This window comes from Acipenser ruthenus, chromosome 29 (genome assembly GCF_902713425.1).
Source record: "Acipenser ruthenus chromosome 29, fAciRut3.2 maternal haplotype, whole genome shotgun sequence".
Classification (NCBI taxonomy): Eukaryota; Metazoa; Chordata; class Actinopteri; order Acipenseriformes; family Acipenseridae; genus Acipenser; species Acipenser ruthenus.
This window is the reverse complement of record NC_081217.1, coordinates 10620150-10647704: the sequence shown is the minus strand read 5'-3', so window position 1 is coordinate 10647704 and position 27555 is coordinate 10620150. Positions and strand designations below refer to the sequence as shown.

Here is a 27555-nt window from a genome sequence, read left to right as displayed (position 1 = left end):
AACCCTTATCCAGGGTTACTTACAATTATTATTATTATTTGTTTATTTAACAGACGCATTTATCCAAGGCGACTTACAGAGACTAGGGTGTGTGAACTATGCATCGGCTGCAGAGTCACCTACAATTACGTCTCGCCCGAAAGACGGATCACAAGGAGGTTAAGTGACTTGCTCAGGGTCACACAATGAGTCAGTGGCTGAGGTGGGATTTGAACCAGGGACCTCCTGGTTACAAGCCCTTTTCTTTAACTACTGGACCACACAGCCTCCAATTGGTACAAGATATCAATTTTTTTTTTAAATACAATTACGTTACTTTTTACACATTATTTTTAAATACAATTACCCATTTATACAGTTGAGTTTTTACTGGAGCAATCTATAAAGCACGTTGCTCAAGGGTACAGCAGCAGTGTCCCCCCACCTGGGATTGAACCCGCGACCCTCTGGTCAAAAGTCCAGAACCCTAACCACTACTCCACAATGCCGCCCTATTTGCAACATAATCACGTTAAAAACTGTTTGATAGGGTTTAATTACCGGTGATTAAAAATCACATTTTAAAGACAGACCACATAGTATTTATACAAAAATGTATGCTTTAATTAAGTTAGAAGACTTACAAATGGAATAGACATAGATAGAAACAAGACTATTTTCATACAGTAACACTGAGCTATAAAGCACAATGTATTCAACAATATTAATCCTATGCACAACAGTGCTAATACAGTAATCAATATAATAATAAACAAGTTAAAACAAACACATCAAACAGTTAAACATGAGATTGTACATGTGTGTTGCAGTGCTGTGTGTGTGGTGCAGACACAGGTACTGTACATGGGTGTTGCAGTGCTGTGTGTGTGGTGCAGACACAGGTACTGTACATGGGTGTTGCAGTGCTGTGTGTGTGGTGCAGACACAGGTACTGTACATGTGTGTTGCGGTGCTGTGTGTGTGGTGCAGACACAGGTACTGTACATGGGTGTTGCAGTGCTCTGGCAATTGTCGTTTTTTTATTTTTTTGTTCAATCTAATTTCAGGATTATTGTCACTGGGTTCACAGAACTTCTTCAATCAATATTTTGCACACACAAAAGCAACCAATCCCGTACCTGCAACGGCCGAGTCAGCCAATCGCAGCCTGTCAGCTCGACTGGAGCGCAGACAGCATGTTTCAACAACAACAAACCGAGACACACACAGTGAAGTAATATTGCTCCATTCAGATATCTGACACTGTTCAGATAGACTATAAACAGCTCTGATAAGTAAAAAAAGTGATTTGTTTCTCAATTATGTGTGTGAACCTTTATGAACATTTTTGGGACTATTTTCCTAAAGCTTCTCAGCAGAAGGGAACCTGACGAATCATTACAAGTTCAAGGTAAATATATTTTTCTCCAGTCGGGGTCAACTAGCAGACAGTAGAGCCTTCATGATCCGGCACTATCGCTTCATTATATACATGGCTGCAATCTGTTCTTTCTGGAAGGACTACATGAGCATAGTGAAAATGTTCTTGCCAAATCAAATGTATTCAATAAACATTTATAGAATTCATGTTTTCTTAATTCTTCTTTTCATTGGATGCCATGTTTATTCATATCTTATTAATGCTCCTGTTAAAATGAAATGGAATATGAAGTTAATATACTTGAAGGAAAAACAAAAAAACACTATCACTTTAAAAGTGCTTTTGATTAAAGAATCATTATATCTAATAGACACACAAGGACAGTGGCATCTGGCAGAAGACATCACAGTCTGAAATGGTGTTATTTACTGTTGATCTATTAAAAATAGGCCCTGGCTCAGCATTTAACCAGGACAGTTCTGCCATGTATTGCAGCATGCAAGCTTAAAAATAAAGTCACATGCACTGCTCCTTAAGCTAATATATGAAATTTACATTTGTTAAATTCAAAGTAGCTTAGAAATATTTAGATTTTACATATCTGTATGTTTTTGAAACTGTAAACTAGGCACACCTAGGAATAGATGACATTATGCTCAGGTACAGCAGGTTCACTACGCATTATTTTTCTGCAGAACTTGTGTAGATCAGGGAAACCTTTATTTTCACATTCCCTCTGGTCCAGAATTGATTTGCAGATTTGCAGGATCGTTGTTATGTAAGTAAGAAGATGGACATGCGTCTGGAACACTAATCTGACTAGTTAACCTACCTCATAGAGGGGGGACTCCAGAGAGCAAGCCTGTGCCAGCTTTGAACACATTTTTGTCTTCAGGACCTGAGAATTATAAAAGGGACAAATGAGCTAAGAATGAAAACACTTTACCTGTGAACTTCAACAGTCAACATCTCTAAAACTTTTTTTTCTAATAATTTAACATTTTTATCCTGGAAAACCCAATATTTGAAGCTGGTCTCATGTCTTTTAAAGCACTCCAAAACCATCCTTATCTTTTCTTGAATATAATGTGTAGATCTGATTCCATCATCAACCAGTAATATACATCTCATATTGATACCAGCAGTTACCAGTAATAAAATAGAGAGAAAGACATTTTCATTATGTTAACATATTATTCATTTTTATTAAAATAAACAAATGCACTATAATGTTTTGTGAAGAATTATCTTCATTCATGAACAAGTTAACTGTTTAAAACAATTGAAGCTTACCAGAATCATAATTAGTGGGACAGCCAAGATGGCTAAACCGCACATGACAATGATGGCAACAGCGAACCCAGGAAAGGGCCTTTGGGTGGTTGTATTGACTGCTGTTGCTGGAGGTTTTCCAGTTCCTGCTGTAGCAGGGGCCGCGGTTGCTGTTGCAGTAGTGGCTGTGGTTGCTGCTGTAGTTAGGGCCACATTTACTGCTGTAGTTGGGGCCGCGGTTGTTGCTGTAGTAGGGGGTGCAGTTGCTGCTGTAGTTGGGGTCGCGTTTGCTGCTGTAGTTGGGGCCGTGGTTGCTGCTGTAGTAGGAGCTGTGATTGCTGCTGTAGTTGAGGCCACAGTTGCTGCTGTAGTAGTGGCTGTGGTTGTTGCTGTAGTAGGGGCTGTGGTTGTTGCTGTAGTAGGGGCTGTGGTTGCTGCTGTAGTTGGGGCCGCGGTTGCTGCTGTAGTAGGGGCTGTGGTTGTGGCTGTGGTTGCTGCTGTAGTTGGGGCTGTGGTTGCTGCTGTAGTTGAGGCCACAGTTGCTGCAGTAGTTGACACCACAGTTGCTGCTGTAGTAGGGGCTGTGGTTGCTGCTCTAGTTGGGGCAACGGTTGCTGCTGTAGTAGGGGGTGCAGTTGCTGCTGTAGTAGGGGGTGCAGTTGCTGCTGTAGTTGGGGCCGTGGTTGCTGCTGTAGTAGGGGATGCGGTTGCTGCTGTAGTTGAGGCCACAGTTGCTGCTGTAGTAGGGGCTGCGTTTCCTGCTGTAGTTGAGGCCACAGTTCCTGCTGTAGTAGGGGCTGTGGTTGTGGCTGTGGTTGCTGCTGTAGTAGGGGCCGTGGTTGCTGCTGTAGTAGGGGCTGTGGTTGCTGCTGTAGTTGAGGCCACAGTTGCTGCTGTAGTAGGGGCCGTGGTTGCTGCTGTAGTAGGGGCTGTGGTTGCCGCTGTAGTAGGGGCTGTGGTTGCTGCTGCAGTTGGCGCTGTGGTTGCTGCTGTAGTAGGGGCTGTGGTTGCGGCTGTGGTTGCTGCTGTTGTAGGGGCTGTGGTTGCCGCTGTTGTAGGGGCTGTGGTTGCCGCTGTTGTAGGGGCTGTGGTTGCCGCTGTTGTAGGAGCTGTGGTTGCCGCTGTAGTAGGGGCTGTGGTTGCCGCTGTAGTAGGGGCTGTGGTTGCCGCTGTAGTAGGGGCTGTGGTTGCCGCTGTAGTAGCCGCTGTAGTTGGGGCCACAGTTGCCGCTGTTGTTGGGGCTGTGGTTGCTGCTGTAGTAGGGGCTGTGGTTGCAGCTGTAGTAGGGGCTGTGGTTGCCGCTGTAGTAGGCGCAGTGGTTGCTGCTGTAGTAGGGGCTGTGGTTGCTGCTGTTGTAGGGGCTGTGGTTGCCGCTGTTGTAGGGGCTGTGGTTGCCGCTGTTGTAGGGGCTGTGGTTGCCGCTGTTGTAGGGGCTGTGGTTGCCGCTGTTGTAGGGGCTGTGGTTGCCGCTGTTGTAGGAGCTGTGGTTGCCGCTGTTGTAGGAGCTGTGATTGCCGCTGTGGTTGCCGCTGTAGTAGGGGCTGTGGTTGCCGCTGTAGTAGGGGCTGTGGTTGCCGCTGTAGTAGGGGCTGTTGTTGGGGCCACAGTTGCTGCTGTAGTAGGGGCCGTGGTTACGGCTGTAGTAGGGGCTGTGGTTGCTGCTGTAGTAGGGGCTGTGGTTACGGCTGTAGTAGGGGCTGTTGTTGCTGCTGTAGTTGAGGCTGTGGTTGCCGCTGTTGTAGGGGCTGTGGTTGCCGCTGTAGTAGGGGCTGTTGTTGGGGCCACAGTTGCTGCTGTAGTAAGGGCCGTGGTTGCTGCTGTAGTAGGGGCCGTGGTTGCTGCTGTAGTAGGGGCCGTGGTTGCTGCTGTAGTAGCGGCTGTTGTTGCTGCTGTAGTTGAGGCTGTGGTTGCCGCTGTTGTAGGGGCTGTGGTTGCCGCTGTTGTAGGGGCTGTGGTTGCCGCTGTTGTAGGGGCTGTGCTTGCCGCTGTAATAGGGGCTGTGGTTGCCGCTGTAGTAGGGGCTGTGGTTGTCGCTGTAGTAGGGGCTGTGGTTGCCGCTGTAGTAGGGGCTGTGGTTGCCGCTGTAGTAGGGGCTGTGGTTGCTGCTGTAGTAGCCGCTGTAGTTGGGGCCACAGTTGCTGCTGTAGTAGCCGCTGTAGTTGGGGCCACAGTTGCTGCTGTAGTAGGGGCCGTGGTTACGGCTGTAGTAGGGGCTGTAGTTGCTGCTGTAGTAGGGGCTGTGGTTGCTGCTGTAGTAGGGGCTGTGGTTACGGCTGTAGTAGGGGCTGTGGTTGCTGCTGTAGTAAGGGCCGTGGTTGCTGCTGTAGTAGGGGCCGTGGTTGCTGCTGTAGTAGGGGCCGTGGTTGCTGCTGTAGTAGGGGCTGTGGTTGCCGCTGTAGTAGGGGCCGTGGTTGCCGCTGTAGTTGAGGCTGTGGTTGCCGCTGTTGTAGGGGCTGTGGTTGCCGCTGTTGTAGGGGCTGTGGTTGCCGCTGTTGTAGGGGCTGTGGTTGCCGCTGTTGTAGGGGCTGTGGTTGCCGCTGTTGTCGGGGTTGTGGTTGCCGCTGTAGTAGTCGCTGTGGTTGCAGCTGTAGTAGGGGCTGTGGTTGCCGCTGTTGTAGGGGCTGTGGTTGCTGCTGTAGTTGGCGCTGTGGTTGCTGCTTTAGTAGGGGCTGTGGTTGCCGCTGTTGTAGGGGCTGTGGTTGCCGCTGTTGTAGGGGCTGTGGTTGCCGCTGTAGTAGGGGCTGTGGTTGGCGCTGTGGTTGCTGCTGTTGTTGGCGCTGTGGTTGCTGCTGTAGTAGGGGCTGTGGCTGCTGCTGTAGTAGGGGCTGTGGTTGCTGCTGTAGTAGGGGCTGTGGTTGCTGCTGTAGTTGGCGCTGTGGTTGCTGCTGTAGTTGGCGCTGTGGTTGCTGCTGTTGTAGGGGCTGTGGTTGCCGCTGTTGTAGGGGCTGTGGTTGCCGCTGTTGTAGGGGCTGTGGTTGCCGCTGTTGTAGGGGCTGTGGTTGCCGCTGTTGTAGGGGCTGTGGTTGCCGCTGTTGTAGGAGCTGTGGTTGCCGCTGTGGTTGCCGCTGTGGTTGCCGCTGTAGTAGGGGCTGTGGTTGCCGCTGTTGTAGTGGCTGTGGTTGCCGCTGTTGTAGGAGCTGTGGTTGCCGCTGTGGTTGCCGCTGTGGTTGCCGCTGTAGTAGGGGCTGTGGTTGCCGCTGTAGTAGGGGCTGTGGTTGCTGCTGTAGTAGCCGCTGTAGTTGGGGCCACAGTTGCTGCTGTAGTAGCCGCTGTAGTTGGGGCCGTGGTTACGGCTGTAGGAGGGGCTGTGGTTGCTGCTGAAGTAGGGGCTGTGGTTACGGCTGTAGTAGGGGTTGTGGTTGCTGCTGTAGTAAGGGCCGTGGTTGCTGCTGTAGCAGGGGCCGTTGTTGCTGCTGTAGTAGGGGCCTTGGTTGCTGCTGTAGTAGGGGCCGTGGTTGCTGCTGTAGTAGGGGCCGTGGTTGCTGCTGTAGTAGGGGCTGTGGTTGCCGCTGTAGTTGGGGCTGTGGTTGCCGCTGTTGTAGGGGCTGTGGTTGCCGCTGTTGTAGGGGCTGTGGTTGCCGCTGTTGTAGTGGCTGTGGTTACCGCTGTTGTCTGGGTTGTGGTTGCCGCTGTAGTAGTCGCTGTGGTTGCAGCTGTAGTAGGGGCTGTGGTTGCCGCTGTAGTAGGGGCTGTGGTTGCTGCTGTAGTTGGCGCTGTGGTTGCTGCTATAGTAGGGGCTGTGGTTGCGGCTGTAGTAGGGGCTGTGGTTGCGGCTGTAGTAGGGGCTGTGGTTGCTGCTGTGGTTGGGGCTGTGGTTGCTGCTGTAGTAGGGGCTGTGGTTGCTGCTGTAGTAGGGGCTGTGGTTGCGGCTGTAGTAGGGGCTGTGGTTGCGGCTGTAGTAGGGGCTGTGGTTGCTGCTGTAGTAGGGGCCGTGGTTGCTGCTGTGGTTGGGGCTGTGGTTGCTGCTGTAGTTGGGGCTGTGGTTGCTGCTGTAGTAGGGGCTGTGGTTGCTGCTGTAGTAGGGGCCGTGGTTGCTGCTGTGGTTGGGGCTGTGGTTGCTGCTGTAGTAGGGGCTGTGGTTGCTGCTGTAGTAGGGGCTGTGGTTGCTGCTGTAGTAGGGGCTGTGGTTGCTGCTGTAGTAGGGGGCGTGGTTGCTGCTGTAGTTGAGGCTGTGGTTGCCGCTGTAGTTGAGGTTGTGGTTGCCGCTGTTGTAGGGGCTGTGGTTGCCGCTGTTGTAGGGGCTGTGGTTGCTGCTGTAGTTGGCGCTGTGGTTGCTGCTGTAGTTGGCGCTGTGGTTGCTGCTGTAGTAGGGGCTGTGGTTGCCGCTGTTGTAGGGGCTGTGGTTGCCGCTGTTGTAGGGGCTGTGGTTGCCGCTGTTGTAGGGGCTGTGGTTGCCGCTGTGGTTGCCGCTGTACTAGGGGCTGTGGTTGCTGCTGTAGTAGGGGCTGTGGTTGCCGCTGTAGTAGGGGCTGTGGTTGCCGCTGTTGTAGGGGCTGTGGTTGCCGCTGTGGTTGCCGCTGTAGTAGGGGCTGTGGTTGCCGCTGTACTAGGGGCTGTGGTTGCTGCTGTAGTAGGGGCTGTGGTTGCTGCTGTAGTAGGGGCTGTAGTAGGGGCCGTGGTTGCCGCTGTAGTAGGGGCCGTGGTTGCTGCTGTAGTAGGGACTGTGGTTGCTGCTGTAGTAGGGGCTGTGGTTGCCGCTGTAGTTGGCGCTGTGGTTGCGGCTGTAGTAGGGGCTGTGGTTGCGGCTGTAGTAGTTGCTGTGGTTGCGGCTGTAGTAGGGGCTGTGGTTGCCGCTGTAGTTGGCGCTGTGGTTGCGGCTGTAGTAGGGGCTGTGGTTGCGGCTGTAGTAGGGGCTGTGGTTGCGGCTGTAGTAGGGGCTGTGGTTGCTGCTGTTGTAGGGGCCGTGGTTGCTGCTGTGGTTGGGGCTGTGTTTGCTGCTGTAGTAGGAGCTGTGGTTGCTGCTGTAGTAGGGGCCGTGGTTGCTGCTGTAGTAGGGGCCGTGGTTGCTGCTGTAGTTGAGGCTGTGGTTGCCGCTGTTGTAGGGGCTGTGGTTGCCACTGTTGTAGGGGCTGTGGTTGCCGCTGTTGTAGGGGCTGTGGTTGCCGCTGTTGTAGGGGCTGTGGTTGCCGCTGTTGTAGGGGCTGTGGTTGCCGCTGTAGTTGGCGCTGTGGTTGCTGCTGTAGTAGGGGCCGTGGTTGCTGCTGTAGTTGAGGCTGTGGTTGCTGCTGTTGTAGGGGCTGTGGTTGCCGCTGTTGTAGGGGCTGTGGTTGCCGCTGTTGTAGTGGCTGTGGTTGCCGCTGTTGTAGGGGCTGTGGTTGCCGCTGTTGTATGGGCTGTGGTTGCGGCTGTAGTAGGGGCTGTGGTTGCGGCTGTAGTAGGGGCTGTGGTTGCTGCTGTAGTAGGAGCTGTGGTTGCTGCTGTAGTAGGGGCCGTGGTTGCTGCTGTAGTAGGGGCCGTGGTTGCTGCTGTAGTAGGGGCCGTGGTTGCTGCTGTAGTAGGGGCTGTGGTTGCCGCTGTAGTTGGGGCTGTGGTTGCCGCTGTTGTAGGGGCTGTGGTTGCCGCTGTTGTAGGGGCTGTGGTTGCCGCTGTTGTAGTGGCTGTGGTTGCCGCTGTTGTAGTGGCTGTGGTTGCCGCTGTTGTCGGGGTTGTGGTTGCCGCTGTAGTAATCGCTGTGGTTGCAGCTGTAGTTGGGGCTGTGGTTGCCGCTGTTGTAGGGGCTGTGGTTGCCGCTGTTGTAGGGGCTGTGGTTGCCGCTGTTGTAGGGGCTGTGGTTGTCGCTGTTGTAGGGGCTGTGGTTGCCGCTGTAGTAGGGTCTGTGGTTGCGGCTGTAGTAGGGGCTGTGGTTGCGGCTGTAGTAGGGGCTGTGGTTGCTGCTGTAGTAGGAGCTGTGGTTGCTGCTGTAGTAGGGGCCGTGGTTGCTGCTGTAGTAGGGGCCGTGGTTGCTGCTGTAGTAGGGGCCGTGGTTGCTGCTGTAGTAGGGGCTGTGGTTGCCGCTGTAGTTGGGGCTGTGGTTGCCGCTGTTGTAGGGGCTGTGGTTGCCGCTGTTGTAGGGGCTGTGGTTGCTGCTGTTGTAGTGGCTGTGGTTGCCGCTGTTGTCGGGGTTGTGGTTGCCGCTGTAGTAGTCGCTGTGGTTGCAGCTGTAGTAGGGGCTGTGGTTGCCGCTGTAGTAGGGGCTGTGGTTGCTGCTGTAGTTGGCGCTGTGGTTGCTGCTATAGTAGGGGCTGTGGTTGCGGCTGTAGTAGGGGCTGTGGTTGCGGCTGTAGTAGGGGCTGTGGTTGCTGCTGTAGTAGGGGCCGTGGTTGCTGCTGTGGTTGGGGCTGTGGTTGCTGCTGTAGTAGGGGCTGTGGTTGCTGCTGTAGCAGGGGCTGTGTTTGCGGCTGTAGTAGGGGCTGTGGTTGCGGCTGTAGTAGGGGCTGTGGTTGCTGCTGTAGTAGGGGCCGTGGTTGCTGCTGTGGTTGGGGCTGTGGTTGCTGCTGTAGTAGGGGCTGTGGTTGCTGCTGTAGTAGGGGCTGTGGTTGCTGCTGTAGTAGGGGCCGTGGTTGCTGCTGTGGTTGGGGCTGTGGTTGCTGCTGTAGTAGGGGCTGTGGTTGCTGCTGTAGTAGGGGCTGTGGTTGCTGCTGTAGTAGGGGGCGTGGTTGCTGCTTTAGTTGAGGCTGTGGTTGCCGCTGTAGTTGAGGTTGTGGTTGCCGCTGTTGTAGGGGCTGTGGTTGCCGCTGTTGTAGGGGCTGTGGTTGCTGCTGTAGTTGGCGCTGTGGTTGCTGCTGTAGTTGGCGCTGTGGTTGCTGCTGTAGTAGGGGCTGTGGTTGCCGCTGTTGTAGGGGCTGTGGTTGCCGCTGTTGTAGGGGCTGTGGTTGCCGCTGTTGTAGGGGCTGTGGTTGCCGCTGTGGTTGCCGCTGTACTAGGGGCTGTGGTTGCTGCTGTAGTAGGGGCTGTGGTTGCCGCTGTAGTAGGGGCTGTGGTTGCCGCTGTTGTAGGGGCTGTGGTTGCCGCTGTGGTTGCCGCTGTAGTAGGGGCTGTGGTTGCCGCTGTACTAGGGGCTGTGGTTCCTGCTGTAGTAGTGGCTGTGGTTGCTGCTGTAGTAGGGGCTGTAGTAGGGGCCGTGGTTGCCGCTGTAGTAGGGGCCGTGGTTGCTGCTGTAGTAGGGACTGTGGTTGCTGCTGTAGTAGGGGCTGTGGTTGCCGCTGTAGTTGGCGCTGTGGTTGCGGCTGTAGTAGGGGCTGTGGTTGCGGCTGTAGTAGTTGCTGTGGTTGCGGCTGTAGTAGGGGCTGTGGTTGCCGCTGTAGTTGGCGCTGTGGTTGCGGCTGTAGTAGGGGCTGTGGTTGCGGCTGTAGTAGGGGCTGTGGTTGCGGCTGTAGTAGGGGCTGTGGTTGCTGCTGTTGTAGGGGCCGTGGTTGCTGCTGTGGTTGGGGCTGTGTTTGCTGCTGTAGTAGGAGCTGTGGTTGCTGCTGTAGTAGGGGCCGTGGTTGCTGCTGTAGTAGGGGCCGTGGTTGCTGCTGTAGTTGAGGCTGTGGTTGCCACTGTTGTAGGGGCTGTGGTTGCCACTGTTGTAGGGGCTGTAGTTGCCGCTGTTGTAGGGGCTGTGGTTGCCGCTGTTGTAGGGGCTGTGGTTGCCGCTGTTGTAGGGGCTGTGGTTGCCGCTGTAGTTGGCGCTGTGGTTGCTGCTGTAGTAGGGGCTGTGGTTGCCGCTGTTGTAGGGGCTGTGGTTGCCGCTGTTGTAGGGGCTGTGGTTGCCGCTGTTGTAGGGGCTGTGGTTGCCGCTGTTGTAGGGGCTGTGGTTGCCGCTGTTGTAGGGGCTGTGGTTGTCGCTGTTGTAGGGGCTGTGGTTGCCGCTATAGTAGGGGCTGTGGTTGCGGCTGTAGTAGGGGCTGTGGTTGCGGCTGTAGTAGGGGCTGTGGTTGCTGCTGTAGTAGGAGCTGTGGTTGCTGCTGTAGTAGGGGCCGTGGTTGCTGCTGTAGTAGGGGCCGTGGTTGCTGCTGTAGTTGAGGCTGTGGTTGCCACTGTTGTAGGGGCTGTGGTTGCCACTGTAGTAGGGGCTGTGGTTGCCACTGTAGTAGGGGCCGTGGTTGCTGCTGTAGTAGGGGCCGTGGTTGCTGCTGTAGTAGGGGCTGTGGTTGCCGCTGTTGTAGGGGCTGTGGTTGCTGCTGTAGTTGAGGCTGTGGTTGCCACTGTTGTAGGGGCTGTGGTTGCCACTGTAGTAGGGGCCGTGGTTGCTGCTGTAGTAGGGGCCGTGGTTGCTGCTGTAGTAGGGGCTGTGGTTGCCGCTGTTGTAGGGGCTGTGGTTGCCGCTGTTGTAGGGGCTGTGGTTGCTGCTGTAGTTGGCGCTGTGGTTGCTGCTGTAGTAGGGGCTGTGGTTGCCGCTGTTGTAGGGGCTGTGGTTGCCGCTGTTGTAGGGGCTGTGGTTGCCGCTGTTGTAGGGGCTGTGGTTGCCGCTGTTGTAGGGGCTGTGGTTGCCGCTGTTGTAGGGGCTGTGGTTGTCGCTGTTGTAGGGGCTGTGGTTGCCGCTGTGGTTGCCGCTGTAGTAGGGGCTGTGGTTGCCGCTGTACTAGGGGCTGTGGTTGCCGCTGTACTAGGGGCTGTGGTTGCCGCTGTACTAGGGGCTGTGGTTGCCGCTGTACTAGGGGCTGTGGTTGCTGCTGTAGTAGCCGCTGTAGTTGGGGCCACAGTTGCTGCTGTAGTAGGGGCTGTAGTTGCTGCTGTAGTTGAGGCTGTGGTTGCTGCTGTAGTTGAGGCTGTGGTTGCTGCTGTAGTTGGCGCTGTGGTTGCCGCTGTAGTAGGGGCTGTGGTTGCCGCTGTTGTAGGGGCTGTGGTTGCCGCTGTTGTAGGGGCTGTGGTTGCCGCTGTAGTAGTCGCTGTGGTTGCTGCTGTAGTAGGGGCCGTGGTTGCGGCTGTAGTAGGGGCCGTGGTTGCGGCTGTAGTAGGGGCCGTGGTTGCTGCTGTAGTAGGGGCCGTGGTTGCTGCTGTAGTAGGGGCCGTGGTTGCGGCTGTAGTAGGGGCCGTGGTTGCGGCTGTAGTAGGGGCCGTGGTTGCTGCTGTAGTAGGGGCCGTGGTTGCTGCTGTAGTAGCCGCTGTAGTTGGGGCCACAGTTGCTGCTGTAGTAGGGGCCGTGGTTGCTGCTGTAGTTGAGGCTGTGGTTGCCGCTGTTGTAGGGGCTGTGGTTGCCGCTGTTGTAGGGGCTGTGGTTGCCGCTGTTGTAGGGGCTGTGTTTGCCGTTGTTGTAGGGGCTGTGGTTGCCGCTGTTGTAGGGGCTGTGTTTGCCGCTGTAGTAGGGGCTGTGGTTGCCGTTGTTGTAGGGGCTGTGGTTGCCGCTGTAGTAGGGGCTGTGGTTGCCGCTGTAGTAGGGGCTGTGGTTGCTGCTGTAGTTGGCGCTGTGGTTGCTGCTGTAGTAGGGGCTGTGGTTGCTGCTGTAGTAGGGGCTGTGGTTGCGGCTGTAGTAGGGGCCGTGGTTGCTGCTGTAGTTGGGGCCGCGGTTGTTGCTGTAGTTGGGGCCGCAGTTGCTGCTGTAGTTGGGGCCGCGGTTGCTGCTGTAGTAGAGGCTGTGGTTGCGGCTGTGGTTGCCGCTGTTGTAGGGGCTGTGGTTGCCGCTGTTGTAGAAGCTGTGGTTGCCACTGTTGTAGGGGCTGTGGTTGCCGCTGTTGTAGGGGCTGTGGTTGCCGCTGTTGTAGGGGCTGTGGTTGCCGCTGTTGTAGGAGCTGTGGTTGCCGCTGTAGTAGGGGCTGTGGTTGCCGCTGTAGTAGGGGCTGTGGTTGCCGCTGTAGTAGGGGCTGTAGTTGGGGCCACAGTTGCTGCTGTAGTAGGGGCCGTGGTTACGGCTGTAGTAGGGGCTGTGGTTGCTGCTGTAGTAGGGGCTGTGGTTACGGCTGTGGTTGATGCTGTAGTAAGGGCCGTGGTTGCTGCTGTAGTAAGGGCCGTGGTTGCTGCTGTAGTAGGGGCCATGGTTGCTGCTGTAGTAGCGGCTGTGGTTGCCGCTGTTGTAGAAGCTGTGGTTGCCGCTGTTGTAGGGGCTGTGGTTGCCGCTGTTGTAGGGGCTGTGGTTGCCGCTGTTGTAGGGGCTGTGGTTGCCGCTGTTGTAGGGGCTGTGGTTGCCGCTGTTGTAGGAGCTGTGGTTGCCGCTGTGGTTGCCGCTGTAGAAAAGATGTCAGGGTTCTAAGCATTTTAATTAACCCAGTGGTTAATTAAACCCCACCCCCGCTCTAGATGGGGGCGTATTTCGGGGTCCTAACATATACATTACAAACTTTGAATGCAGCATCGTTCAAATACACGAGTTGCCTCACCAGACCAAAGATGTAATTCCTGTGCAATTTCTCTTGAGTATGATAAAATGCTTGTACATGTACTTGTGCTAATGGTGGCACCACAGTAAAGCTGAGCTGCCAATATATATGAAATCAATAGAAATCCAGGGCTAGTTTTTACACAACAGTGAAGGAATTGGAAACAAATTAAACCTACCTATCAGAATGACAAGCGCTTTCAATTGTCGCAGCTGCATTCTGGTTGCTGTGATTTACCTGCTCACCAGAAATCTAGAAAGAAGGAGACAATGATATTATTCGAGTTTACCATGGCAGGATGAACACATATAATATTAGTAAATATTAGAGGCACACCCTGTAGAAAAATACTTTCTATTCAACTCCCTAGCCTATGGGCAGATATACACAAAGTCATGAATCAGAGAGAGCTGACTCAATAAAAGAGCAAAACCTGCAGTCCTGTTTATCGCATAGGTCCCATAATGAAAATCTCTCTTCTCTAATTTAAGTGCCAACTGTTCAGACTTCCAAAGAATGTAAGCTTTCCACACACAGTACCAAATGATTTAGCTTAAATATTTAATTTATGGTGACATTTAAAGAAAAATCTATTTACAAAATGAAGACAGCGTATTCATTGTATAATATATTATCATATTATTACATCATAATCTAAATTATTATTATTATTATTATTACAGTTAAATACATTTAAAAAGACACACACTGTTAGATGTTAGATATTCTTCACTTTGATACAGAAAAGGGTTCCATTTTAATAGCACAAAAGAAACTTAATAAATTCAGTGACAAATTTGATTTTCAAAACTGTCCTCAATGAGCAGACGTTTAGGAGAAATGTAAGTTTCTTTTGGTATTTCTCAGTTTAGCACTAATGGAGGCTGTATGGTCCAGAGGTTAAAGAAACGGGCTTGTAACCACGAGTTCCCCGGTTCAAATCCCACCTCAGCCACTGACTCATTGTGTGACTCTGAGCAAGTCACTTCACCTCCTAGTGCTCCGTCTTTTGGGTGAGACGTAATTGTAAGTGACTCTGCACCTGATGCATAGTTCACACACCCTAGTCTCTGTAAGTCGCCTTGGATAAAGGCGTCTGCTAAATAAACAAATAATAATGAGCAGACGTTTAGGAGAAATTTAAGTTTCTTTTGGTATTTCTCAGTTTAGCACTAATGGGTGTGGTCATGGATAACAGCAGTATTGAGATACATTGAATTAACCAGACCACATATATTGTTAAAATGTGTTTTGTGAAAAACAAAATATGGGGTTGGATTCCTGTTAACACTTTCACTGTTTCATTTATTAACACCTATAACTGTACACACACTGGGATCTATTGTAATGATCTACACAGTGATCACTCTTATTGTAATGATCTACACAGTGATCGCTCTTATTGTAATGATCTACACAGTGATCGCTCTTATTGTAATGATCTACACAGTGATCACTCTTATTGTAATGATCTACACAGTGATCGCTCTTTCACAATTTCAAACATGAGAAAATAGAAAATACTGATCCCTCGTAATGAATTAAAAGGGTTGTTCATCTGTGTAGGAATAAATGCTACACTGTGTGGCAGACATTTTCTTTCTAAATTATTTAGAATCCTTTCACCAAAAATACATTATTTGAACACAATAAAATAATGTTAAGTGTGTTTTAATATATATTTTGATATCAATGAAACTGTTCTGGGCTGTTAGACAATAGTAGCATTATAAACGGTTTCAAAAATACAAGCAACTGTGTTTAATTAACCCGTTAAGTACCAAATTACAATTTATTTAACTAAATCAGAACAAACTCTATGCATGTAATTTGATACATTACATTTAGACTTAACTGTTGTGGTTAACACAATTAGATTCAGTTATCATAACTATATCATTAAAGAGAAGATTAAACTAGCAGGTAGATGCCAGTTAAAAATGTTAGAGTGGCACTGAATGGGTTAATAAAAGGAGACTTTGAAAAAATGTGTTTCAATAAGTTAAGCATTAAAGCATTTAAATAATAAATGATTGTGTTACTGACCTGCTTTTTGAAAGGGTTTTGTAAAGTGTCCCGGGTCCTTTGTTCTTGCTTGGCAGTACAATCCCAAAGTCTTGTCGATAGAGCGGGCGATGCACTTCACCACTAAGTGTCGATATTAGTGAGATAACTGATCTACTCATTCAGTTGTCTTTATATTTAAAGACAGACAAGTGATGACAACAAATGACGTTGAAAGCATAACAACAATAACATGAATGTGCAACCTTTGAGTCACTGCTGCACCCAGACTAGCACAGAGCCTGTTATGCTGTACTTGTATATTTTCTGTGTGCGGTGTATAGTATGTGTAAAGCATGCATGACAATAACCAACCGTTAAGATTCCAAGGGTGAATAGTAATAGTATGAGGAATGAAGGGTCTTTTCTGTCAGAGAAGGTAGGGCTCTTACTGCTTTTAAATCAAGACACATGTTTACAAACTAGCCGCCTTCTCATAGATTTTTATTCTATAATATTGTATTACTTGTACTGTAACACTTGAAATGTATTTGCTTATGATTGTAAGTCGCCCTGGATAAGGGCGTCTGCTAAGAAATAAATAATAATAATAATAAAATATAACTGCTTTTTGTTGTCCTTTCAGTTTCAAAAGTTAATGTTCCTACTATGTTGTTTTTATTGATATTTTTGTATGAACTGGCTTTCTTTCTGTTACCAAACGTTGTATTTACTATCTTATTACAATGGATTGGTTTTTAACTTCGTGCAAAGCACCTTGGGGTCCATGTAACGTCAGGTGCTATATAAATGTGAATAAATAAATAAATAAATAAATAAATATGTCCCATTGTAGGAGGTGAAGAAGTGAATGGCCAAACAGCAAGTACAACAACACTGTTGCAGCAGCAAAGGTCATTCAAAATGATCTAGACAGCATTCAGAACTGGGCAGACACATGGCAAATTACATTTAATAGAGAAAAGTGTAAAGTACTGCACACAGACAATAAAAATGTGCATTATAAATATCATATGGGAGATACTGTACTGAAATTCAAGAAGGAATCTATGAAAAAGACCTAGGAGTTTATGTTGACTCAGAAATGTCTTCATCTTGACAGTGTGGGGAAGCTATAAAATAGGTCAACAAGATGCTTGGATATATTGTGAAAAGTTTTGAATTTAAATCAAGGTAAGTAATGTTAAAACTTTACAATGAATTAGTAAGACCTCACCTAGAATATTGTGTTCAGTTCTGGTCACCTCGTTACAAAAAGGATATTGCTGCTCTAGAAAGAGTGCAAAGAAGAGCAACCAGAATTACCCCGGGTTTAAAAAGGCATGTCGTATGTAGACAGGCTAAAAGAATTGAATCTGTTCAGTCTTGAACAATGAAGACTACACAGTGATCTGATTCAAGCATTCAAAATCCTAAAAGGTATAGACAATGTCGACCCAGGGGACTTTTTTGACTGAAAAAGAAACAAGGACCAGGGGTCACAAATGGAGATTAGATAAAGGGGCTTTTTTTACACAGAGAATTGTGATGGTCTGGAACCAACTCCCCAGTAATGTTGTTAAAGCTGACACCCTGGGATCCTTCAAGAAGCTGCTTGATGAGATTCTGGGATCAATAAGCTACTAACAACCAAACAAGCAAGATGGGCCGAATGGCCTCCTCTCATTTGTAAACTTTCTTATGTGCTTATACAGTTCCAAAACGTCCGTATTTAATAACAAGAAATAATAAATCCACCCCATATACCAGCAATGGTATGAGGGTTTATACGGCAGGTTTACAGTCTCCCACCAAAGAATACAAACACAATCCTAATCCAGCAATTTCACCTTTGTGCACGGAAGAGTAGTCCGGGGTGTGGGCTGTGCTTGTGCTGTGCTGTGCAGAGGTAGTGGTGCTCCCGGGTGTATGTGCTGGCTGTGCTTGTGCTGTGCTGTGCAGAGGTAGTGGTGCTCCCGGGTGTATGTGCTGGCTGTGCAGAGGTAGTGGTGCTCCCGGGTGTATGGGCTAGCTGTGCTTGTGCTGTGCTGTGCAGAGGTAGTGGTGGTCCCAGGTGTATGTGCTTGCTGCGCTTGTGCTGTGCAGAGGTAGTGGTGCTCCCGGGTGTATGGGCTGGCTGCGCTTGTGCTGTGCAGAGGTAGTGGTGCTCCCAGGTGTATGTGCTGGCTGTGCAGAGGTAGTGGTGCTCCCGGGTGTATGTGCTTGCTGTGCTTGTGCTGTGCTGTGCAGAGGTAGTGGTGCTCCCGGGTGTATGTGCTGGCTGTGCAGAGGTAGTGGTGCTCCCGGGTGTATGGGCTGGCTGTGCAGAGGTAGTGGTGCTCCCGGGTGTATGGGCTGGCTGTGCAGAGGTAGTGGTGCTCCCGGGTGTATGTGCTGGCTGTGCTTGTGCTGTGCTGTGCAGAGGTAGTGGTGCTCCCAGGTGTATGTGCTGGCTGTGCAGAGGTAGTGGTGCTCCCAGGTGTATGTGCTGGCTGTGCAGAGGTAGTGGTGCTCCCGGGTGTATGGGCTGGCTGCGCTTGTGCTGTGCAGAGGTAGTGGTGCTCCCAGGTGTATGTGCTGGCTGTGCAGAGGTAGTGGTGCTCCCAGGTGTATGTGCTGGCTGTGCAGAGGTAGTGGTGCTCCCAGGTGTATGTGCTTGCTGTGCAGAGGTAGTGGTGCTCCCAGGTGTATGTGCTTGTGCTGTGCAGAGGTAGTGGTGCTCCCAGGTGTATGGGCTGGCTGTGCAGAGGTAGTGGTGCTCCCGGGTGTATGTGCTTACTGTGCTGTGCAGAGGTAGTGGTGCTCCCGGGTGTATGGGCTGGCTGCGCTTGTGCTGTGCAGAGGTAGTGGTGCTCCCAGGTGTATGTGCTGGCTGTGCAGAGGTAGTGGTGCTCCCGGGTGTATGTGCTGGCTGTGCAGAGGTAGTGGTGCTCCCAGGTGTATGTGCTGGCTGTGCAGAGGTAGTGGTGCTCCCGGGTGTATGTGCTTACTGTGCTGTGCAGAGGTAGTGGTGCTCCCGGGTGTATGTGCTGGCTGTGCAGAGGTAGTGGTGCTCCCAGGTGTATGTGCTGGCTGTGCAGAGGTAGTGGTGCTCCCGGGTGTATGTGCTTACTGTGCTGTGCAGAGGTAGTGCTGCTCCCGGGTGTATGGGCTGGCTGCGCTTGTGCTGTGCTGTGCAGAGGTAGTGGTGCTCCCGGGTGTATGTGCTTGCTGTGCTTGTGCTGTGCTGTGCAGAGGTAGTGGTGCTCCCGGGTGTATGGGCTGGCTGTGTGGTCTCACCTGACTTGATTTTCGGGATCGCCGCCTCCACTAAAGCCTGGATATTAGAGGCTACTGGCTTTACCCGACCATTACCCATGGTATAGCCAAGATATTGGGTCTCTTTCTTGCCAAATGCACACTTACCTAGATTAGCCATTGCTTCCCTCAGAGACTGAAACTCTAACAATATGCTCTTTCCAGGTAGGGCTAAAAACCAACACATCAAAATATCGGCTGCATATGTCTGATCTGGGTAGAGGACCTGGTCCATCAGTCTCTGGAAGGTTGCTGGGGCTCCATGCAGTCCAAACGGCATGGTCTGAAAATGGAACAGCCCATCTGGGGTAGAGAAAGTGGTTTTCTCTTGTGAGCTCTGAGTCAGTATATCCAAAGTCTAGATACACCTTGACTTACCCTATCAAGGAGTTCATCCATTCGGGGCACATAGTATGCATCAAACTTAGAGATCAGATTCACCTTATGAAAATCCACAGAAAGGAGTGGAGAGGTCCTTTTTAGGCACCATCACTATAGGACTGCACCACTCGCTCTGGGATGAATGACTCCCAGATTGAGCATTGCTCCCACCTTGCGGACTGCATCCCGGCAACTTTCTGGGATCCGGTACGGTCTCTCCCTGTCCTTGACACCTGGTGGAGTAATAACAGCATGTTCTACCAGGTAGGCAATTTTTAGTGTCCCTTTTCAGTACCTGTCCCCATGTAGGGAGAGCATCGCTATCCCTGAAAAAGGCTGCTCAGTCACCCATGCAGGATACAGGTGCCACATCCACCCCAGTCTGTGGCAAACAACCATCACACATGGGCTGCCTGCGTGCAGGTTTGTGGCTAAAGACTCCTGGCAGCACTTGCTAAAGACTCACCACAGGACTTGAAGGAATTGGGTCACTGTACTTAGTCACTTGGCGCTTCTGAATTGCCTGCACGTGAGTGGATCACAGTGAGAAAGGTTTGTGCAATCCCGATCCCACTCTTTCATCCATGCACACCATTTGCTGACTGGTGCAAGAGCTGCCACAAGTTTAGCAGTGTGCATGAATGCATGTTTTATATTGGAGTGGCCTTCTAGGTAGTTTGCCAACCCAAGACTCAAGAGCACTACCTGCCCGCACTATTTAACCCATAGCTGGAGCATGGTTGACAAGATGCCAGGGCATGTCCACTCGTCGGTGGGCTTGTCTCTGGGGTCCCCTGCAGTTTAGCCTGGGACTGTAAGGTCCTAGTTGCCTGTGTGGTGCCAAGAAGAGGCACTGCAGAAGTCTTGGTGGCGGAGAGGCTATATACTGGCAAAGGAAAGCTTATGTGCTTGGCTTCCTCTTTCAACAAACAGCTAGCCAGCGGCAGCTATATTGCTGCACAAGACGCATCACGTACCCTATGGCAATAACCATCAACACACACAGTAATATAGTGATTCTAGGTTATTTTAACCACTGCTTTCTGTATTTAGCTTACTGTTGAGGTCCTATTGTATAATGATAATAAACGTAGGCTATGGTACATTTTTTACACATACTAACCTTTATCCATAACTTCAAAACACTCAATCGTAATTCTAAAATAAAACTAATCAACTTCAAGTAAACAAATGAATATGTCACGTTTCAGCTAGTCCCTGCTAGTAATTTAGTAATGTGTGATTCATGTTCTAAATATATTTGAAACATCACAACAAAACATGTCTAATAACTGAATACAACTGTTCAAAACGACAGTAACCATAATACACTATTAATATCATTTCTAGGCGTTTCTCTGATGTTTCTGGGATTTGTAGGTAAGAGTCAGATAGAATAATATTGTTGGGTGTGGACTTCTCCATTCCTTGTGTTTCCTGACATCAGACCGTGACGTTAACACCTTGTGAAGACACAGCAGGAACGACTAAAGACAATGTGAGCTTGTCATTTACACCCTGCACAGGGGAACAGCAAGAATATCATTCACTACAGTAGTTGACACTTATAGCTTCCATTTCTACATGTCTAAATGCTGCATAGTAATGTCCTATGTAATGGTGCTATAAATAACCACTATCTTCTTCATTAACATGCTGTATCTCAACCGTAACAAACATTCTTACTGTTTATACTTTGAAACAAACAGAAAAAAAACTGGCATAGGGAATTGTGATTATAATATGTTGTGTTTCATATTATGTTACCAAACTAATCCCAGGACTTAAAGAAGTGAATTTATTTAGTCTGGAACAAATTAGAGGAGGTGTGATTGCAGTCTTTAAAATAAACGCAGTACTGAAATGAGGACCAGGGGACACAGCTGGAAATGAAGTGGAGATAGAGGGTATGGAATGGGCTGCCTAGTCATGATGTTCTATTTTGGGTATTACACTAGCTCCTCTCATTCATAAAGGTTCTTGTGTTCTTATGTTCGTGGTCAACGTATGGAGTATTTGTAGTTTTATTTATATGTCACTATCCAAACTTATAAAAGGTTGAAAACAACCATCTAGAGAACCACTTCAATTGTGATTAATCTTGCTAGCAATCTTCTTTCTCTCAAATTATTAAGTGCAACATAGTCTGAGGGTATAGACCGTAGAGACTTTCTGTCTGTCTGACCATCTGTCTGTATATCACACTTACATTTATCAAGAAAACCACTTCATGAAACTTGCAAAGGACATTCTTTTTCCTCAGTTAGTAAGAGTTATCAGAATGTGAAGTTTGCATACCTGTGTCTCCATCTTTATGTCTGTGAGAGGGGCGTGGGTGATTCACTGAACACACAGGAGTCAAATCATGTCTGAAACACCACGCAGGCTCTCAAGCTTTGTGGGATACAAGTGGCAGGGATACTCTGGTGACACTTTGGGTTGCTATCAACAATGGTATCCCCCTCAGTGGTTTGTACACACATAGGTGCAGAAATAATAGTTCATAATCAAAAGGAGAAATAAAAAAGGAAAACAAACACTGTAAATAAAACTAGAAAGAAAAGTGCTGCTTTAAGCAGAGTCCGCAGGGTCTCGCAGCCTGAAAAAAAAGACAAGAGTGATTCATACAGGCTTTCAGGGGCATCTAGCTTGAAGCAATACATGAACAAGCCACTCCTTTCTTGGTGTGTCTTACTCTTTTGTATGTGAAATGTTATGGTATCATTTGAGAGGACAGAAATATATGGGTCAGACAGAGTTGAAACAAGAACAACAAGTAGAACATTCAGATCATCTTAAGAATTAAAAAAATGCTGAACCTTGTCTACTTCTGCTGAATGGTAACTGAGCGAGGATGCACACCCACAGCCTGTGGCACAGCAAATACGTTCACAATTCATTCAAAAACATAAAATAATAACATGTCTAAAACTAGCAGCGCAACATCTTCAAAAACATTCTTTAAAATAAAACAAACAAATAAATAATCAGTTAGCTTGGAAAATCCTGCCTGTCACACAATGCTATTATTATATATTTCTTAGCAGACACCCTTATTCAGGGCAATTTACAATTGTTACAAGATATCACATTATTTTTACACATTATTTTTACATACAATTACCCATTTATACTGTTGTTTTTTTTTTTACTAGAGCAATCTAGGCAAAGTACCTTGCTCAAGGGTACAGCAGCAGTGTCCCCCACCCGGGATTGAACCCACAACCCTCCGGTCAAGAGTCCAGATCCCTAATCACTACTCCACACTGCTACTCGGTTACATTGTGATCACGATGAAAACAAAAGCATTTGTTGTTGTTTTTTTTTTAAGGCACAGAAAAATAACTTTTTAGTGCTCTAAGCTAAATTCTGCCATGCCTCCGTGTTTGTGTACAATTTAGAATACATGAACCAGTCCAAAGTGCCTACTTTCACTTTCACTGTGGTGAGTAAGATAAAGAGCACGCTGTGTACGCTTGCTGTAATTTATCATCATTTTGGATGAACCCTTATGATAGAACACCCTAACCCAATACACTGTTACACACATAATATATATATGTTTAGAATTGTTCAGTGGCTTCCTCTAATCATGTTGAGTGTATCTGGTATCTGCTCACCTCCACAAGAAATAAACTCAATGTGATTAGAAGTAGCCACCGAACACTTACACTATTGTAAGAGAGCATTTTATATATGCATGGAAGCGTGTGAAGATGGAAGTGCACAATGGGATTGCACTGAAGATGTCCAGTAATGAATGTTCTTAGCTTTGGCATGTTCACTGCTCCCCTTATCATTGCATGCTGCTCTGCCCATCACATCTCAGTAGCTCTGCTAAAAGAGCTGCTCAGTTATGGGTGGTATGGCATTTCCTAACTTTTGTGGCTTAAAGCTGCACCATTGAAGTTTATTTATTGTAATTGTTTTTTAAGGACTTTTGTGGTTTCAAGCTTAAATCATAATTATTTTCTATTGTAATGAATTAACACAATCTTTATGCATAGGGTCTTGTAGCTATAGGCACAGGGGAGCGCCACTGACTGGATAAGATAACACCAGCTGATATTAGTGTAGCAGGCAGTCCCGTGAATGCAGGTTTGAGAGATCCATTAGGACTGGATAAGAGAACACCAGCTGATATTACTGTAGCAGGCAGTCCCGGGGATGCAGGTTTGAGAGATCGATTAGGACTGGATAAGAGAACACCAGCTGATATTACTGTAGCAGGCAGTCCCGGGGATGCAGGTTTGACAGATCCATTAGGATTGGATAAGATAACACCAGCTGATATTACTGTAGCAGGCAGTCCCAGGGATGCAGGTTTGAGAGATCCATTAGGACTGGATAAGAGAACATTAACTGATATTATTGTAGCAGGTTTTACCGGGGATGCAGGTTTGACAGATCCATTAGGACTGGATAAGATAACACCAGCTGATATTACTGTAGCAGGCAGTCCCGTGGATGCAGGTTTGAGAGATCCATTAGGACTGGATAAGATAACATTAACTGATGTAATTGTAGCAGGTTTTACTGGGGATGCAGGTTTGACAGATCCATTAGGACTGGCAGAGACAATACAAGATCATGTTGTCATAAAAACTTGCAATTAAGATGACAGGGACTTGCATAACAGATGCCAGACACACCTGTTTTATTTTCCTTCAACTGACAATTTATTTGAAAGAAATGCGTGACAGTGCTGCACGCCCCATCTAGTCTCGCCCTCCCCTGAAACAGAACAAATTGCACAGCATGCATACTCATAATATGCATGTCTTTGTTTAGAATGTATAGAATTGGAAATAAACACTGCATACAGCATATTTATTTATTTTACCTTGACTTCTCCAGGCAGTCACTTGAGATTTCAAATCTTTTACAGGAGAGACCTGGTTCTTTTTTATTTGTTTAGATCCACTGACACTAATTCATCTCAGAAGGGTGGAGCTGTTAAGAGGTAACTGAGGACAGTTCTCAGATATCTGAACTATGGTATTTACAGGTTATGTCTGGAGGTACACATTTTCAAAGCTTCAGAAACTGATAAGCATGTTTGTAATGTCTTGCGTGCAGAGCCCCACCCTCCCGTTTTTTTCTTTTTTGGGTGTTAAAATTCGGCATGGTATATTTGCTCACGTTTCATAGTTTTGATTAACATGTTGTTATTTCAGATTCTCTGCTTTAACATGTTTGAAGGGAACAAGACGTTACTTAAAATGGAATGGAACTTGTTACCACGTGTTAACAGCAAGGTTCTGTTTCCTGCCTCTAAGATTATATTCAATCCATGCATTTTCAGTACAAACAAATGTATGGGGCACCACGTGTAAAACAAAATAAAAAAAAAGCTTTAACATTTTTTCCCCCCATATTTAGCCTAAATCTTGTATGTTTTCACAGATTTAAACAAAAAATGCCTATCTTTTTTCAGATTTATAAATGTCGTGAAAAACATTTAAATAAATGTTTGTGTACTTTCAGATATAATTTATAAATCTGAAAATATTTAGCAAAGTTTCAACATTTAAATCCAGTTAAATCCAACATTAAAATCAGAGAAAAAATCTCCAGTTTTTAATTTTTTTTTTTTTACACTTGGAGTGGAGATTTAGCTAGCTAAATCTTCAGTGCTTGCAAATAAATATTTATTTTCACAGTAAATATGTAAGTTGACTGCTAAACATATAGGCTAGTACTGTCACATAATGCAATATGCATTATTTTGAGCAGCATCACTATGCAAGACGCAACATTCTCTCGGGGCGGGGCTTGTGTTGATAAGAGCATGTTCAGATTTGTATGAGGATTACACGACTCATTAATAAATGTGAAGTATTGTTTCAAAGTTACTCCTCTCTGAGTCATTGTGGCAATGCGCCCCGCCCCTGTGTGCATTTGTATGTTGTATGTATGCGTGCGTATGTTAATGTTGGTGTATAGTCATTGGTACACGGGATATAAACGGGTCTGTGTTTCACGTGTATTTAAAAAGTGTAGATTTGTATTTAGGCACGAGGAGAGCACAAATCACTTCACGTGCTGGTTAAATGTAATATGTGAGCACGGGGTTGCACAGAATTAATTCACGTGCTGGGATTCAAGTGAATAATTAATTAGTAATTGAATCCCAGCACAATAGTATATATAGACGCACATTTCTTGCACTCAGGGTTGGGTGTTCGAGAGTGGAGAACGGGTGAGGAGAAGGAGGAGAAACGTAAAGTAAAATAATATCTAGAAGTGTTTGTACTCACCGTGTTTGTTTGTCTCTCCGTGCACCGTTTGTTTAATGTTAGTCCGTTTTGTTTGTCTTGTTATTTTGGCGTGTAGTGCCGTGTCCAGTGTTTTTGTCTGTTCCAACCTTTTATTTTCTGTTCTGTTTATTAAATGCTGAACGCGATCACGCGTTCAGCCTCACCAAAACCCCATCTCTCTGTCGTTTGTGTTCCTGTTTCTGGTCTGACGCCACCCACTCCGGCCGTCTTTGTGACAGTCATGCATTCCCAGAGCAATGTTCCTACCTTACAGAAACTACAAAGACTGTGAAAACCCAACAAGACCAGATGAACTGAAACAGCGGTCTAATGAATCCAGTAAGTCTTGTTTAACTGTGGGGTCACGAACATGACAAGTACAACGCTGTGCCATATTATGAGTTAATAGTTTGAAAGCTAATTTATAAAAACAACAATATAGGTTATGTTTAGTTTTTGATGTGAAATGTTTTAATATTCTTAGGTTTCCGAATAATCCTTTTAAGCTTCTGACAAAAAAACTCTGGGAACTGACAAAATACAGTGTTTTGTGCAGCAACCATTTCAAATAAGATCTGTTTGACAGAACTGGACAAACAGTTTGACTGAGGGATCATGCTGTACCCACGGAATTTGACTTTCCAGGAGTTAAGAATTTAATATAACTGTGGGGTACTAGCAGATGAGTTTAGAGACCATTGTCCAGTCTATTGTATTTGGAAGGCTAAAACAAATAAAGGGCCTGCCAAAATTATCTTGTACAGGTCTTTTCGTAAGTTTGAATGCCTTTGTTAATGAATTAGGAAATATAAACTGAGATGGACTTAACATAATTCCGGACTCTTGTCTCGTTTTTTCTCAGAATTCATAATGGTGTGCGATAAACATGCCCCGTTTTAGAAAATGCGAGTTAAATCACATCACTTCCCCTGGGTAACCCCAGACCTGACAGAGCTGTTTCATACCAGAGATCAGGCATGGCAGATATCTAAGTTAACTGGAGATCATTCTGATAAAATATTATACCGACAACTGAGAAATAAAAGTACAGCCTTAACACGAAAAGCAAAAGCTGAATATTTACTAAATTACATAGATACAAATTAAAAAAAAAAAAAAATTGTGCAAACTCAATTGACTACTTATCTAAAAAAAAAGAATGTATTTACTGATTATCAGTCTGGTTTCCAAAAAGCTCAATCGACCACAACTGCATTACTAAAACTAACAAATCACATTTCACTGGGCGTCTACAAGGGCTTGAGAGTAAAGAAAGGCGTAAGGGGCAGCGAGCTTGAAGCATGCGAGTGCTTGAGTGACGATGGTGTTTGACACAGGACAGGCTGGACAGGTTCCCGAAGGACGGGTCAGGCAGCATCCTCTGGCTGCTGGGTGACAAGGAGAATGAGACATAGAGGACAAAAAGACAGATCCCGTCACTACTCAGGCAGCATCGGCTGGCAGTTGGGTGGCGTGGAGAGTTAGGGAAAAGTGTCTTGGGTCCGTATAAGAGCCCAACTTGGTGGGTGGGGGACTCAGCCTGCCTCAGAGGGGACAAGAAAGGTGCTTGGACCTAGAAAAGAAACTAGGGAGAGTGATAGCAGGTTGTGGCCTCCATGAGGCTAGCGCATAAGCTGAGAAAGTATAGATGTGGCCAGGGGTCCCCTCTGACCGACGAGGAACCGTCGGAGACGGCAGTGACATGGGCAGGAGGCCGACCCGGTCGGTTGGGGGGAGTGAGACTCGCTTCCCCCCCAAAAGAAGGACCCCCGGCTCCCTGCAGAACCACATCGTGTAGATAGGAAAGAGACTGCAGAGCTGCACATAGATGACAGAAAAGTCTGGAAAGAGAAACAAAACAGAGAGGTTAGTATGACGGGCTATAGATTGGAGGCCATCCACACTGTGGAGAGGGAAAAAACCCTATTGGGAGGAAACCTCTGGTGGACCTGGCGGAGAGTTCGACCCCACTCCGGGCATACTAATGAGGGACTGCTGAGCTGCTGTAATGTCCGTGGGAGATGACCTGATATATGCCTCCACTGCTTAAGAGTACCAGCGCCCCATGGTTTTAATCAGGTGCTGGTTGATTCTGGCGCGTGCTGCAGATGTGGCTGCTCCGATTCGGAAGGAGTGGGGAGAATAAAACTGAGGGGAGAGCCCAGACCTGGACAGAATGGTGTTGAGATGGGAAGCAAACCAATGTCTTGTAATGACGATTCTTGAAGAGTTGATGAAGAGGGGATCTGAAGGGAGACAAGAGTTTCTGGTGGCGAGGTACTTGGTTAGGGCAGAGCTGGGACAGAGAAAGACCTTGATGTAACTGGTCTGTTTTTGAAGTCTTGATGGATAGGACAAAGTGATTTCTGGGGACTTGAGTGAGGTCGGAGTGGCGCAGGCCAATGGGTGGGAAACTGGAGATTGATGGGACTGAAAACTTGGAGCAGCGCAGGAACCCGAAGAAGGCGACTAGGCACAGAGCTTCATTGACAAAGTCATTGAAAGGGGTGAAGCAGCCGCGATGGAAGGAGGAGATGAGGCGAAGGAGGATAGCCGATGAGATCGGTTGTCTTGATGGAGAGGCGGGAGGGAGGCTCTTCTCCATGCCCCGGATCGTCAGGCGGACCTCCTGGATGGAAAGGAGGGGGGGTGGGGGGGTGGAACTGGAGGTGGAACTGGTGCTGGATACCTGGGAGGTAATTCCTGA

General features: G+C 48.1%; 1 protein-coding gene across 1 annotated transcript; it reads right to left on the bottom strand.

The window, feature by feature from the left end:
- Window positions 1-27453, bottom strand: LOC131702028 (myb-like protein M). Its single transcript, XM_059003443.1, has 6 exons — window positions 27162-27453; window positions 26521-26689; window positions 26182-26236; window positions 2654-3227; window positions 2193-2258; window positions 1-1625 (listed from the first exon to the last, which is right to left on the bottom strand). The coding sequence occupies exons 1-5, from the start codon at window positions 27451-27453 to the stop codon at window positions 2194-2196; spliced, it is 1155 nt and encodes a 384-aa protein (XP_058859426.1). The 3' UTR covers window positions 1-1625; window position 2193.
- Between the last annotated feature and the right edge of the window lie 102 nt (window positions 27454-27555).